This window comes from Procambarus clarkii, chromosome 37 (assembly GCF_040958095.1).
Source record: "Procambarus clarkii isolate CNS0578487 chromosome 37, FALCON_Pclarkii_2.0, whole genome shotgun sequence".
NCBI classification, from domain to species: domain Eukaryota; kingdom Metazoa; phylum Arthropoda; class Malacostraca; order Decapoda; family Cambaridae; genus Procambarus; species Procambarus clarkii.
The window spans coordinates 19,486,113-19,499,721 of record NC_091186.1 but is presented as its reverse complement, the minus strand read 5'-3'; the positions used below and the strand labels follow the sequence as shown (position 1 = coordinate 19,499,721).

Here is a 13,609-nt window from a genome sequence, read left to right as displayed (position 1 = left end):
ATCGCATATAAGTCAGTCTGGTAAGCCTCACCAATTGTTCGTCTTCAGGGTACGTGCAATTCTTCTATTATTTTATTATTTGTATTTGTACTGTATTAACCATGTTTCGTTTAGCAATCTTAAGTTTCAACCCGGAAGAAAAAGTTCCTAAATTATCGCGTGCTACTAGAGCCGAATTATTAACTATAGCTGCAGAATATGACCTCTCTGTGCAACATGGTGACACCAAAACAGACCTATACAATCTGATCTTAGATTATCTAGCCGAACAAGACATCATCACTTCAACACATTTGGAATTATATCAAGTTGTCGACAAATCTGCCTTAGCAGGGAGCCGGTCGGCCGAGCGGACAGCACGCGGGACTTGTGATCCTGTGGTCCTGGGTTCGATCCCAGGCGCCGGCGAGAAACAATGGGCAGAGTTTCTTTCACCCTATGCCCCTGTTACCTAGCAGTAAATTAGGTACCTGGGTGTTAGTCAGCTGTCACGGGCTGCTTCCTGGGGGTGGAGGCCTGGTCGAGGACCGGACCGCGGGGACACTAAAGCCCCGAAATCATCTCAAGATAACCTCAAGATCTCAAGATATAGCCCTCATGATATTGAGGATCGAGTTAGCCCAATTAGAATTGGCTGTTGATTGCAGGTGTTGGCTTCTTGATGTGTAGTGCCTCGCAAACGTCAAGCCGCCTGCTATCGCTGTATCTATCGATGATTTCTGTGTTGTTTACTAGGATTTCTCTGGCGATGGTTTGGTTGTGGGAAGAGATTATATGTTCCTTAATGGAGCCCTGTTGCTTATGCATCGTTAAACGCCTAGAAAGAGATGTTGTTGTCTTGCCTATATACTGGGTTTTTTTGGAGCTTACAGTCCCCAAGTGGGCATTTGAAGGCATAGACGACGTTGGTCTCTTTTAAAGCGTTCTGTTTTGTGTCTGGAGAGTTTCTCATGAGTAGGCTGGCCGTTTTTCTGGTTTTATAGAAATCTTCCCAAGCAAATGTAATGTAATGAAGATAGGAGTAGGAAGCAGGAGACCAGATACAAGGTATCACTTGGGAGATGAAATACTTCAAGAGTCAGAGAGAGAGAAAGACCTGGGGGTTGATATTACGCCAGACCTGTCCCCTGAAGCTCATATCAAGAGGATAACATCAGCAGCATATGCCAGGTTGGCTAACATAAGAACGGCCTTTAGAAACTTGTGTAAGGAATCTTTCAGAACATTATACACCACATATGTCAGACCAATCCTGGAGTATGCGGCTCCAGCATGGAGTCCATATCTAGTCAAGCATAAGACTAAACTGGAAAAGATTCAAAGGTTTGCCACCAGACTAGTACCCGAGCTGAGAGGTGAGCTACGAGGAGAGACTACGGGAATTAAACCTCATTTCGTTGGAAGATAGAGGAGTTAGGGGGGACATGATCACCACATTCAAGATTGTCAAGGGAATCGACAGGAATGATAAAGACAGGCTATTTAACACAAGGGGCACACGCACTAGAGAACACAGGTGGAAACTGAGTGCCCAAATGAGCCACAGAGATATTAGAAAGAACTTTTTTAGTGTCAGAGTGGTTGACAAATGGAATGCATTAGGAAGTGATGTGGTGGAGGCTGACTCCATACACAGTTTCAAGTGTAGATATGATAGAGCCCAATAGGCTCAGGAACCTGTACACCTGTTGATTGACGGTTGAGAGGCGGGACCAAAGAGCCAGAGCTCAACCCCCGCATGCACAACTAGGTGAGTACAACTAGGTGAGTACACACACACACACACACCCCAGGAAGCAGCCCGTAACAGATGTCTAACTCCCAGGTACCTATTTACTGCTAGGTAAGAAGGGCATTAGGGTGAAATAAACTCTGTCCATTACACACAAAAATCCGATCTGTCCATTGTTTCTCGCCGGAATCGAACCCCGTACCACAGGATTACGTATCCAGCGTGCTGTCCACTCAGCCACCAGTGCCCTGGTGCTTTCCGCCTGCTGTCACTGCTGGATGTGGGTAGGTTCAAGTCCCAACTCCTGACGTGGGTAATTGAGTGCGGTGTCTGCGTTTGTCTCGTTCGAAGGGTAGTAAGATGTCACCTTCATTTTTATCTTGTTGTCGTTTGAGTTGAAGTTCTTGAGCTAGGCTCTGGAGTCGTTCTACTTCTCGTCGACGTTGAAGTTCTATCTCTTGTCGTTGACGTTATAAGGCCGCTTCTTGTTCTTTGAGCCGGAGTAGTTCTTGTTCCGTTCACGTTCTAACTCGGCTTCTTGTTGTTGTTGATGTTGATAGTCAGATTATCGTCTTCTCATTTCCTGTCTTTTTTCGTCGGCATCAGCTTCTAATTGGGCTAACTCGATCCTCAATATCATGAGGGCTAAGGCAGATTTGTCGACAACTTGATATAATTCCAACTGTGTTGAAGTGATGATGTCTTGTTCGGCTAGATAATCTAAGATCAGATTGTATAGGTCTGTTTTGGTGTCACCATGTTGCACAGAGAGGTCATATTCTGCAGCTATAGTTAATAATTCGGCTCTAGTAGCACGCGGTAAATTAGGAACTTTTTCTTCCGGGTTGAAACTTAAGATTGCTAAGCGAAACATGGTTAATACAGTACAAATACAAATAATAGAAGAATTGCACGTACCCTGAAGACGAACAATTGGTGAGGCTTACCAGACTGACTTATATGCGATGTGGCAACATGCTCAAGAATAATTGTTAAAGAACTGGCAACACTGTAAGTACATAACTATCATATAAGGCAACACAACAATTAAATTGACCTTTATTGCACAGGATCTGGAGGGGGGGGGGGAGATGGTGCCCGGGCGGCCGCATGAGGGGGGGAAGAGACCCGGTGATATCAACTGAAGTATGGGAGTCGGTCGAGTCGTCGGAGTCGGCCTCGTCGTCCTGGTCACTTGTCCTGGGTGTTGCTGCCGTGCCTGTCAGTGGGACAAGCTCGAGGACTGCGGAGTCGCTGTGGCCGGACGGTGAGGGCTCCCTGGGGGTCGGCTCAGGGGTCCCCGGGACGGAGGTCCGGTAGCAGTTGTGGAAGCTTGAAGAAGGTCATCGGGTACAGCGGCTGTCGCAAGTCCATTTGCGACGAGCAGGCTGTTGATGACGTGGATGTAGCGGGTAATGTCGTTGCCCGCCATTTTGTCGGCGAAGTGAAGAAGGATGGGTAAAATGGTGATTTAAATTTTAAATTTTGTCCCGAGGGGCGAGTTTATTGGGCAGCGCCACTCATCTTGTGAGTGGACACACCGCCATAGCAGCATGTACAATACTCCCCAATAGGAAGAAAACCTGCTGAGTTGTTCATCCTGTCACTTGTCTCTCAGGTGTTCAGATTCACGTAGATAGTGGTCAAGGCGGTGTCTGTCACTCTCATCGCAAATTCTGCAACTTTGCTGATCAACAGTCGTTTCCATTCCGGATCTCCATGGATATTTGTATCCCAGACGGATTCTCGCTATTACTGATTCTTTCCCGCGTCCTCCTCTTATTCGTCCATAATGATTGCGACTCCCAGCTGCAACCATGTTGTACCAGCGTACAGATTCACTGGTTTGTGCTTCTATCCTCCTTTCCTCAGTTACCTTGTCACGGTGATGTTGCCTGACAATACCTCTAATTTGTAGTAGAGTCTTGGGTATGAAGTATTCAATATGGTCTCCTTCAGCGCCTTCAGCAGCCAGCACATCTGCTCGTTCATTCCTACATATTCCAACATGGGAGGGGATCCACAGAAACTTGACGACTCTTCCCTGATTGGTAAGTACTCTCACAGCTCTCTTAATTTCAGCGACTGTTGCAAGATTTTCTGCCCGATTTTTACTTAGGCTTTGCAGTGCTTTTGAATCGGTGCAAATCACTGCACCATTAGTGTTCCGTTCAAGAAACCTTAACGCCATAACAATGGCAGTGAGCTCTGCTTGCGTTGAAGAGGCATAGTTCTCAATACTCGCTTTTTCTTTATTTCTGCGTTGGGAAGTATTATCCTTGATTACCGTGTATGCTGCACCAGCCCTGCCATTGACAGGATTAGATGACCCGTCGGTGTAGATTTGATCTAGTTCATCTCCGGCTTCTTTATAAGTTTCCTCGAGATACTTGTGCCTCATTTCTTGTGGTAACATGTTGGATTTTTTCGTTGCCATTTCATTGATAATAATCTTGCATGAGTCATCCTCCCAGGGAGGTAACCTCTCTACAGGCAGGAGCTCACGGGCTTGCTCAAGCAGGTGAAGGCCTGGACATGTCAACAAGACCTGGACATGTCAACCAGACCTGGACATGTCTACCAGACCTGCACATGTCAACAAGACCTGCACATGTCAACAAGACCTGGACATGTCAACAGGACCTGGACATGTCTACCAGACCTGGACATGTCAACAAGACCTGGACATGTCAACAAGACCTGCACATGTCAACAAGACCTGGACATGTCAACAGGACCTGCACATGTCAACAAGACCTGGACATGTCAACAAGACCTGCACATGTCAACAAGACCTGAACATGTCAACCAGACCTGAACATGTCAACAAGACCTGGACATGTCAACAAGACCTGCACATGTCAACAAGACCTGAACATGTCAACCAGACCTGGACATGTCAACAAGACCTGGACATGTCAACAAGACCTGGACATGTCAACAAGACCTGGACATGTCAACAGGACCTGCACATGTCAACAAGACCTGGACGTGTCAACAAGACCTGGACATGTCAACAAGACCTGGACATGTCAACAAGACCTGAACATGTCAACAGGACCTGGACATGTCAACAAGACCTGGACATGTCAACAGGACCTGGACATGTTAACAGGACCTGGACATGTCAACAGGACCTGGACATGTCAACAAGACCTGGACATGTCAACAAGACCTGAACATGTCAACAAGACCTGGACATGTCAACAGGACCTGGACATGTCAACAAGACCTGGAGATGTCAACCAGACCTGGACATGTCAACAGGACCTGGACATGTCAACAAGACCTGGACATGTCAACAGGACCTGGACATGTCAACAAGACCTGGAGATGTCAACCAGACCTGGACATGTCAACAGGACCTGGACATGTCAACAAGACCTGGACATGTCAACCAGACCTGGACATGTCAACAGGACCTGGACATGTCAACAAGACCTGGACATGTCAACAGGACCTGGACATGTCAACAAGACCTGGAGATGTCAACCAGACCTGGACATGTCAACAGGACCTGGACATGTCAACAAGACCTGGACATGTCAACAGGACCTGGACATGTCAACAAGACCTGGAGATGTCAACCAGACCTGGACATGTCAACAGGACCTGGACATGTCAACAAGACCTGGACATGTCAACAGGACCTGGACATGTCAACAAGACCTGGAGATGTCAACCAGACCTGGACATGTCAACAAGACCTGGACATGTCAACAAGACCTGGACATGTCAACAAGACCTGGACATGTCAACAAGACCTGGACATGTCAACAGGACCTGGACATGTCAACAAGACCTGGAGATGTCAACCAGACCTGGACATGTCAACAGGACCTGGATATGTCAACAAGACCTGGAGATGTCAACCAGACCTGGACATGTCAACAGGACCTGGACATGTCAACAAGACCTGGAGATGTCAACCAGACCTGGACATGTCAACAGGACCTGGACATGTCAACAAGACCTGGACATGTCAACAGGACCTGGACATGTCAACAAGACCTGGAGATGTCAACCAGACCTGGACATGTCAACAGGACCTGGACATGTCAACAAGACCTGGACATGTCAACAGGACCTGGACATGTCAACAAGACCTGGAGATGTCAACCAGACCTGGACATGTCAACAGGACCTGGACATGTCAACAAGACCTGGACATGTCAACAGGACCTGGACATGTCAACAAGACCTGGAGATGTCAACCAGACCTGGACATGTCAACAAGACCTGGACATGTCAACAAGACCTGGACATGTCAACAAGACCTGGACATGTCAACAAGACCTGGACATGTCAACAGGACCTGGACATGTCAACAGGACCTGGACACCACTATCACACCTGCACCCAGTGCTCGGGTAGTTACGGGCTCTTGACAGCCATTCGTCACAGGAAAGTTGATGACGTTGCTTGCAGTTACAGACAGGATGCTGTAGTTAGCTAAATTTGCCTTCAATGGGGCTGTTTAATAAATAAATTAGAACTTACCTAGTTAATAATTCATTAAAATATCCAGGAAACTGTTAGTATTAGACTTTACAGCCATTAGGCTGCTACAGCCTGAGCTGTAAATGGGGGGATCACCTGGGGCTGGGAGAAAAAAAAATCGAAATATGTGAAAATAAAAATTAAATGTTAAACAAATCTCCATCTTATTGGCTTTAGCGTCGTGAAAGTTTCATCAAAATATTTTCAGAAATGAATTTTAGACGATTTTTTTTTAAAGAAGAACGTTTTATTGATAAGGAGAACAGCTCCTGTTAACTGGAACTGAGGGATAATGCAGTGATAAAGAGCTACAAGCACCTGTCTGATGCACAGAGAAGAAGATTAGTGATAAGAAGTGTCCACAAAGTGGATATACAACTGGTGCCATTATAGCATTGCTGAGTAATACATAATAACACCAGTAATAATGAGTATGTTATTATGCTCTATTTTGTTATATATCATAAAAATACATTGCCCATGTTATTATCTGTTACTGTCACCAATGTCCACAAAATATTTTTTTTTGGGGGGGGGAGAATTTGTTTTGTGTTGTCTCCTTTGTTTATTATCTGATTTTGTTGTAACCTCAACACCCCGGAGAGTGCATACACGTCCCTAAGTGAAAACATCCCGGAGAGTGCATACACGTCCCTAAGTGAAAACACCCCGGAGAGTGCATACACGTCCCTAAGTGAAAACACCCCGGAGAGTGCATACACGTCCCTAAGTGAAAACACCCCGGAGAGTGCATACACGTCCCTAAGTGAAAACACCCCGGAGAGTGCATACACGTCCCTAAGTGAAAACACCCCGGAGAGTGCATACACGTCCCTAAGTGAAAACACCCCGGAGAGTGCATACACGTCCCTAAGTGAAAACACCCCGGAGAGTGCATACACGTCCCTAAGTGAAAACATCCCGGAGAGTGCATACACGTCCCTAAGTGAAAACACCCCGGAGAGTGCATACACGTCCCTAAGTGAAAACACCCCGGAGAGTGCATACACGTCCCTAAGTGAAAACATCCCGGAGAGTGCATACACGTCCCTAAGTGAAAACACCCCGGAGAGTGCATACACGTCCCTAAGTGAAAACATCCCGGAGAGTGCATACACGTCCCTAAGTGAAAACACCCCGGAGAGTGCATACACGTCCCTAAGTGAAAACATCCCGGAGAGTGCATACACGTCCCTAAGTGAAAACATCCCGGAGAGTGCATACACGTCCCTAAGTGAAAACACCCCGGAGAGTGCATACACGTCCCTAAGTGAAAACATCCCGGAGAGTGCATACACGTCCCTAAGTGAAAACATCCCGGAGAGTGCATACACGTCCCTAAGTGAAAACATCCCGGAGAGTGCATACACGTCCCTAAGTGAAAACACCCCGGAGAGTGCATACACGTCCCTAAGTGAAAACATCCCGGAGAGTGCATACACGTCCCTAAGTGAAAACACCCCGGAGAGTGCATACACGTCCCTAAGTGAAAACATCCCGGAGAGTGCATACACGTTGTAACACTGTAAAAGTGTTTGGGTTAGTTTATTTAAAATATATATAGAGTACACGAGTCACAGACAAGGATCTGAGAGGCGCCAGTTGTCTGCCTGAGATCTCACACCTCTAACCGTTAATGACCCCAAGTGACCTGAGGTCAGATCATGATAATTTCACCTTGCTTCCGCTAAGCGTATAATTGGAGCCGGGTAGCCTTCAAACATGCCGACGTTTAAGGAGTGGCTTGGTAGTGCCGGAGGCTATCTACTTGTGGGCGGAGTTAGCTACTAGGTTCCCCAATATAAACTCGGAGAGCTATCCAGCATAGAGCATTAACAGACAGAGCAGCAGACGAGCCAGGAGAGCAGAGAGAAGACAGCCCTATCAGGGAGGCTGTCGGCCGGCAGGGGCGAGACAGTCTCTGTCAAGCTACAGACCCCCCCCCCCTCTCTATTCAACTTAGACTCCGTCCTCGGTGAGTGAACAGTGAGGTGACTTGGTCGTGTTTACATATGTTGTGTGATGATCAGGGGCAGTCAAGTTGTAGGGTTCTCGAATTCTTGGATGATGACTCTCTTTAACATTTGAATTGGATTGCTTATATTATGATACTTCATGTGAAATATAATTATGAATTTATTATTTAAATTGTGTTTAACTTTGTGCCCTAGAGCTTTGAGTTGAGGATTTGAGAAAGCCTCAGTGGTTACTGGGTTCATGATATAAATGAGTACATGTTTGGAGTTGATACATGGTACAGAGGGAACATACTAATAATGAACTCATGATAACGTCCTTTGAGAATATTTTGTGATACAGGCAAGTTCCATTCCTTGTCTTGTATGTAATGATCATGAATGGATGGTGGCAGCATTTCGTCTTCTACTATCTACTCAACTTCTACTATCTACTCTTCTCCTTCTACCTATCTACTCCTCTCCCTCCACCCCTCTCTAAACTCTCACTTTCAACTAATGACCATCCTCGCCCCTCCCACCTCTCTCCCTCTCACCCCAAACCCTCACTAATTACTTCACTATTCATTTCTTTCCTTTCGTTTTCTCTTATACGTTTGTGGCAATGATTATGTATTCTAGAGTTCTCTCTAGAGTTTCGGGTAACTGATCAAGTGACGGCGCCTTGTAGTCTTAGAACCTAGGTAGTCAAATACCTAGGTTACAAGGTGTTGAACGAGAGAGGTTGCCTTAGGAACTCTGGGAGTGCTCTAGAATAGTTAGCTAACTGGGGACGGGATAACGGACTAGAGAGAGCTGTTTCCCCCGGCCTCGTTAGTTAACTGGGGGGGTGGAATAATGGACAAGATAGAGCTATTTCCCCCACCCCCCGTTACAATGTTGGCAGCGGTGTTGAACAATGTTTAAGGTGTTGGTGTTCTTTTAACATTGTTCAGTCCCACGTGTCTTTTTGCCGCTCAGGCGCTATCAGGGAGATCTTGACAGGTGTTTTACTTTCGCGATTTAGCGAGTTTCTTTTTCAGGTTAGGAGATGGTGATTCTCTGGTGTTGTGTTTAGTGATTTTGTGAGTTTTGTGTAGTTCAGGGAATGTTCACCAGAACTTGCGTGTGTAGTGATTTATGTTAGTAATAAGATTTGGCGATTTGGGAACTTAGCGGTGTTGGTAGTGCAGGTCAGCTGAGTGTGACAGGTGACCTCGCATGTCCCACGGGGACACCCATCCACCGCTGGTCTCCAGGTCAGTGGGGAGTGGCAGGTGTAGTTTTTAAATAGTTTAAGTAGTGGTTCTGCTCAGATTATTGCGATCGACTGTTTTACTCCATTTGAACGCAATAACCCGAGGTGTACTGGTATTGTACAGCATGCTAGGGGGAGGCTTAGTATGTCAGTAGACTTCACGTTGGGGACGCTCGACGTTAGATAGTCTGGTCACAGGGGTGGCAACAGTTTTGAGTTGTTGACCGGCGGAGAAGCTAGGGAGACACTCTGGGTCACGTAGGTGGCTGTAGGTTAAGGGTGGGAGTAATGGATATTTATGTACTTAAGAGTAGGAACGGTACAGTTAAGTTAGGCTAGCGTTTTGTCTATTAGTGTTGATTTTTTTTTGTGTGACAGGTTAAAAGTAGTGATGACCTTATTCTCTCTTCTCTAACTTTCCTCTGTTACTGTCTTATGTTCCACCAAGTCAGTATCATTCAGAGTTAATTGGATTATTAAAATTTGAGTGTAGTCGTTGCCAGGAGGAGAGCTTATAATTGGACTGTGTGAACCCTATACAAACTACAGGGTCACACAACATGTTGGAACACGGTATTGTTGCCTTATGTTCATTCCCAGGTTGGAGCCAGAAGAGAGGCGAGGCGCATATGCAGAAGAGAGAGACGGCTGCTGTGTACCATACTCACGGGCGTTTATCACCACCACCACGACCAGCCCACTACCTGGAGGTCATGGCTCCACCACCACCACCACCCCAGGGGACCCCAAGATGCAGCCCTCTCGGTCGGTCAACATTGGTCTACCCATTGGACCCCAAGACGGACGGACCCCAGCGGACCCCAGGTCGTTCTGCAGACGACCCCAGACGACCCAGTAAAAATGGAAGAGGAGCAACAACGACTCCAGTCTGTCCCACCAACATCGGTCTACCCAGGATGGACCCCAGGACGGACGGACCCCAATGGACCCCAGGTCGCTTGTCAAAGACCCAGGGGAGGAGGAAGAGAGAAGAAAGAAGAGAGAAGAAGGAAGAGAGAAGAAAGAAGAAAGAAGAAGAAGAAGATAAGACAAGCTGAGTGAGACACGATGCCTCGTGTCCCTTGCTGGTGTCAGCATCATTGCAGGGAGCGTAATTGCAAGACAGGATCGTTTGCCTTAACTGGCCGCCCCTCCTGCAAGCATGTTGCTCTGTTGAGTGATTCTTCCTGTGTCGTGCGGACTTGATGTGGCTGTCAGAAGTAGCTCTCTGAAGGAGGCGTGCTGGAGCAACAGGGAGGAAGAAGAGTAGGATGGGATTTCTACTGTTGGCAACTATATGAAGGTCTCGAAACTTGTAGTCCCTATAGCTGTGAAGAACCCCAATATACGTCTCTCATGGTGACTGACGTAGGGCCAATTACAGATCAGCTGGGACAACCGAATTCCACGGTCCTGTGCGCAGTTCAAGTAGTAACGGCTTTCGGGTTGACCAAGTGTTGTTGTGCGTTAACGACGGAGAAGCGACGGAGGCAGTTGTGTTGAAGAAATGTGGTACAGGATTATCTACAAGACCAAGCAGTGACGTCGCCCAGCCAGAGACAATGGACGTCTGTCTACATATTTCATTTTTTAGAATAGGATGATGTATATTTGTTTAGCTAGGATGTATTCTTTTCGTTAATAAAGTTGTCGCACACAGCTAGCTTGCTTTAGCAGTGTTGCAAAAACTTTATTTTCGGGGAGAAGGGGAGATGTAACACTGTAAAAGTGTTTGGGTTAGTTTATTTAAAATATATATAGAGTACACGAGTCACAGACAAGGATCTGAGAGGCGCCAGTTGTCTGCCTGAGATCTCACACCTCTAACTGTTAATGACCCCAAGTGACCTGAGGTCAGATCATGATAATTTCACCTTGCTTCCGCTAAGCGTATAATTGGAGCCGGGTAGCCTTCAAACATGCCGACGTTTAAGGAGTGGCTTGGTAGTGCCGGAGGCTATCTACTTGTGGGCGGAGTTAGCTACTAGGTTCCCCAATATAAACTCGGAGAGCTATCCAGCATAGAGCATTAACAGACAGAGCAGCAGACGAGCCAGGAGAGCAGAGAGAAGACAGCCCTATCAGGGAGGCTGTCGGCCGGCAGGGGCGAGACAGTCTCTGTCAAGCTACAGACCCCCCCCCCCCCCTCTCTATTCAACTTAGACTCCGTCCTCGGTGAGTGAACAGTGAGGTGACTTGGTCGTGTTTACATATGTTGTGTGATGATCAGGGGCAGTCAAGTTGTAGGGTTCTCGAATTCTTGGATGATGACTCTCTTTAACATTTGAATTGGATTGCTTATATTATGATACTTCATGTGAAATATAATTATGAATTTATTATTTAAATTGTGTTTAACTTTGTGCCCTAGAGCTTTGAGTTGAGGATTTGAGAAAGCCTCAGTGGTTACTGGGTTCATGATATAAATGAGTACATGTTTGGAGTTGATACATGGTACAGAGGGAACATACTAATAATGAACTCATGATAACGTCCTTTGAGAATATTTTGTGATACAGGCAAGTTCCATTCCTTGTCTTGTATGTAATAATCATGAATGGATGGTGGCAGCATTTCGTCTTCTACTATCTACTCAACTTCTACTATCTACTCTTCTCCTTCTACCTATCTACTCCTCTCCCTCCACCCCTCTCTAAACTCTCACTTTCAACTAATGACCATCCTCGCCCCTCCCACCTCTCTCCCTCTCACCCCAAACCCTCACTAATTACTTCACTATTCATTTCTTTCCTTTCGTTTTCTCTTATACGTTTGTGGCAATGATTATGTATTCTAGAGTTCTCTCTAGAGTTTCGGGTAACTGATCAAGTGACGGCGCCTTGTAGTCTTAGAACCTAGGTAGTCAAATACCTAGGTTACAAGGTGTTGAACGAGAGAGGTTGCCTTAGGAACTCTGGGAGTGCTCTAGAATAGTTAGCTAACTGGGGACGGGATAACGGACTAGAGAGAGCTGTTTCCCCCGGCCTCGTTAGTTAACTGGGGGGGTGGAATAATGGACAAGATAGAGCTATTTCCCCCACCCCCCGTTACAACGTCCCTAAGTGAAAACACCCCGGAGAGTGCATACACGTCCCTAAGTGAAAACATCCCGGAGAGTGCATACACGTCCCTAAGTGAACATAGAATGAAATTTGGTCAACAAATAAATCAGTCACAACTGGCAGAACTTGGGACTTGGAATTTATTTTGGCTGATTTTTTCACAGATTTCAAACTCTATTTTCTTTGTCTCTTTAGGTTGTTTTGATGATTAGGGACAAGATTAGGGCTTTATCACTTATGTAAAGTATACATCTTTATCCCCTAATTCATTATAATTATCCCTATATATTTTTTTTGTTTGGGGGGGGGGGGGGGAATTTTTCTTGACTTATTTCCAACATATATTGACTTACAACTTTCAAATATTTGAGTACGAATGGCAAATAATGTTTATTAAGACATACAAGAAAATTAATGAATTAGAACTATCTTATTCATTGTCGATAACTTCAACTTCAATTATCTCTAAAACTAGAGTTTCAACTTTGAGTCAGCTGAAAACAATCCGGTTACTGACCGATTCTCACCATTTTTACATATAGTGTGCAGAGGTGTCTGTTCTACAATCCTATTAGTATGGACTTATCATAAACCCTTAACGTTTGGAGTTATACATTATTTTTATTTGAATTTGGTCCGTATTTCAAATGTCACATTGACGAATTTTTTTTACAGTAAACTAAACTGAAAACCTATATTGTAAATCTATGAAATGAAGATCATATGCTATTCTGAGAGCATAATAACACCAAATGAACAATTGGTGATATTTTATATATTTGTTGCTGATATGAAAATCTTAAATTTTCAATATTCAATTTTATAATTATTTTTTATTTTCTTATTTTTCAAGTTACGTTTGTGATAATTTAGACAAAGTTGCAGGATTTGCTAACAGATTATGCATAAAAAATTGGAAAGCGTTTGAGCAAGTTTGAGAAATTGAACTTATGGTGCCATTACGTCCTGTAGTATATGTATGCCTTGCGCAGTTTAAAGGTTAAAAAAGGAATAAATGATCACATTATCATAACTGGTTGCCGTGATTCCAGTTATCTTTACACAAAGTAATTAAGGGATATGTAAATATTATTGTGATTCT

General features: G+C 45.2%; 1 protein-coding gene across 1 annotated transcript; it reads right to left on the bottom strand.

The window, feature by feature from the left end:
- Positions 1 to 6,693: 6,693 nt before the first annotated feature.
- LOC138371853 (seminal vesicle major clotting proteins-like) lies at positions 6,694 to 7,728 on the bottom strand. The gene has a single exon (XM_069336887.1). It carries the CDS (start codon positions 7,726 to 7,728, stop codon positions 6,694 to 6,696), a length of 1,035 nt encoding a protein of 344 aa, XP_069192988.1.
- Positions 7,729 to 13,609: the final 5,881 nt, after the last annotated feature.

Excerpts from the sequence above, each read along its gene's own strand:
- LOC138371853 (XM_069336887.1), bottom strand. The coding sequence starts at position 7,728 with ATGTTTTCACTTAGGGACGTGTATGCACTCTCCGGGGTGTTTTCACTT.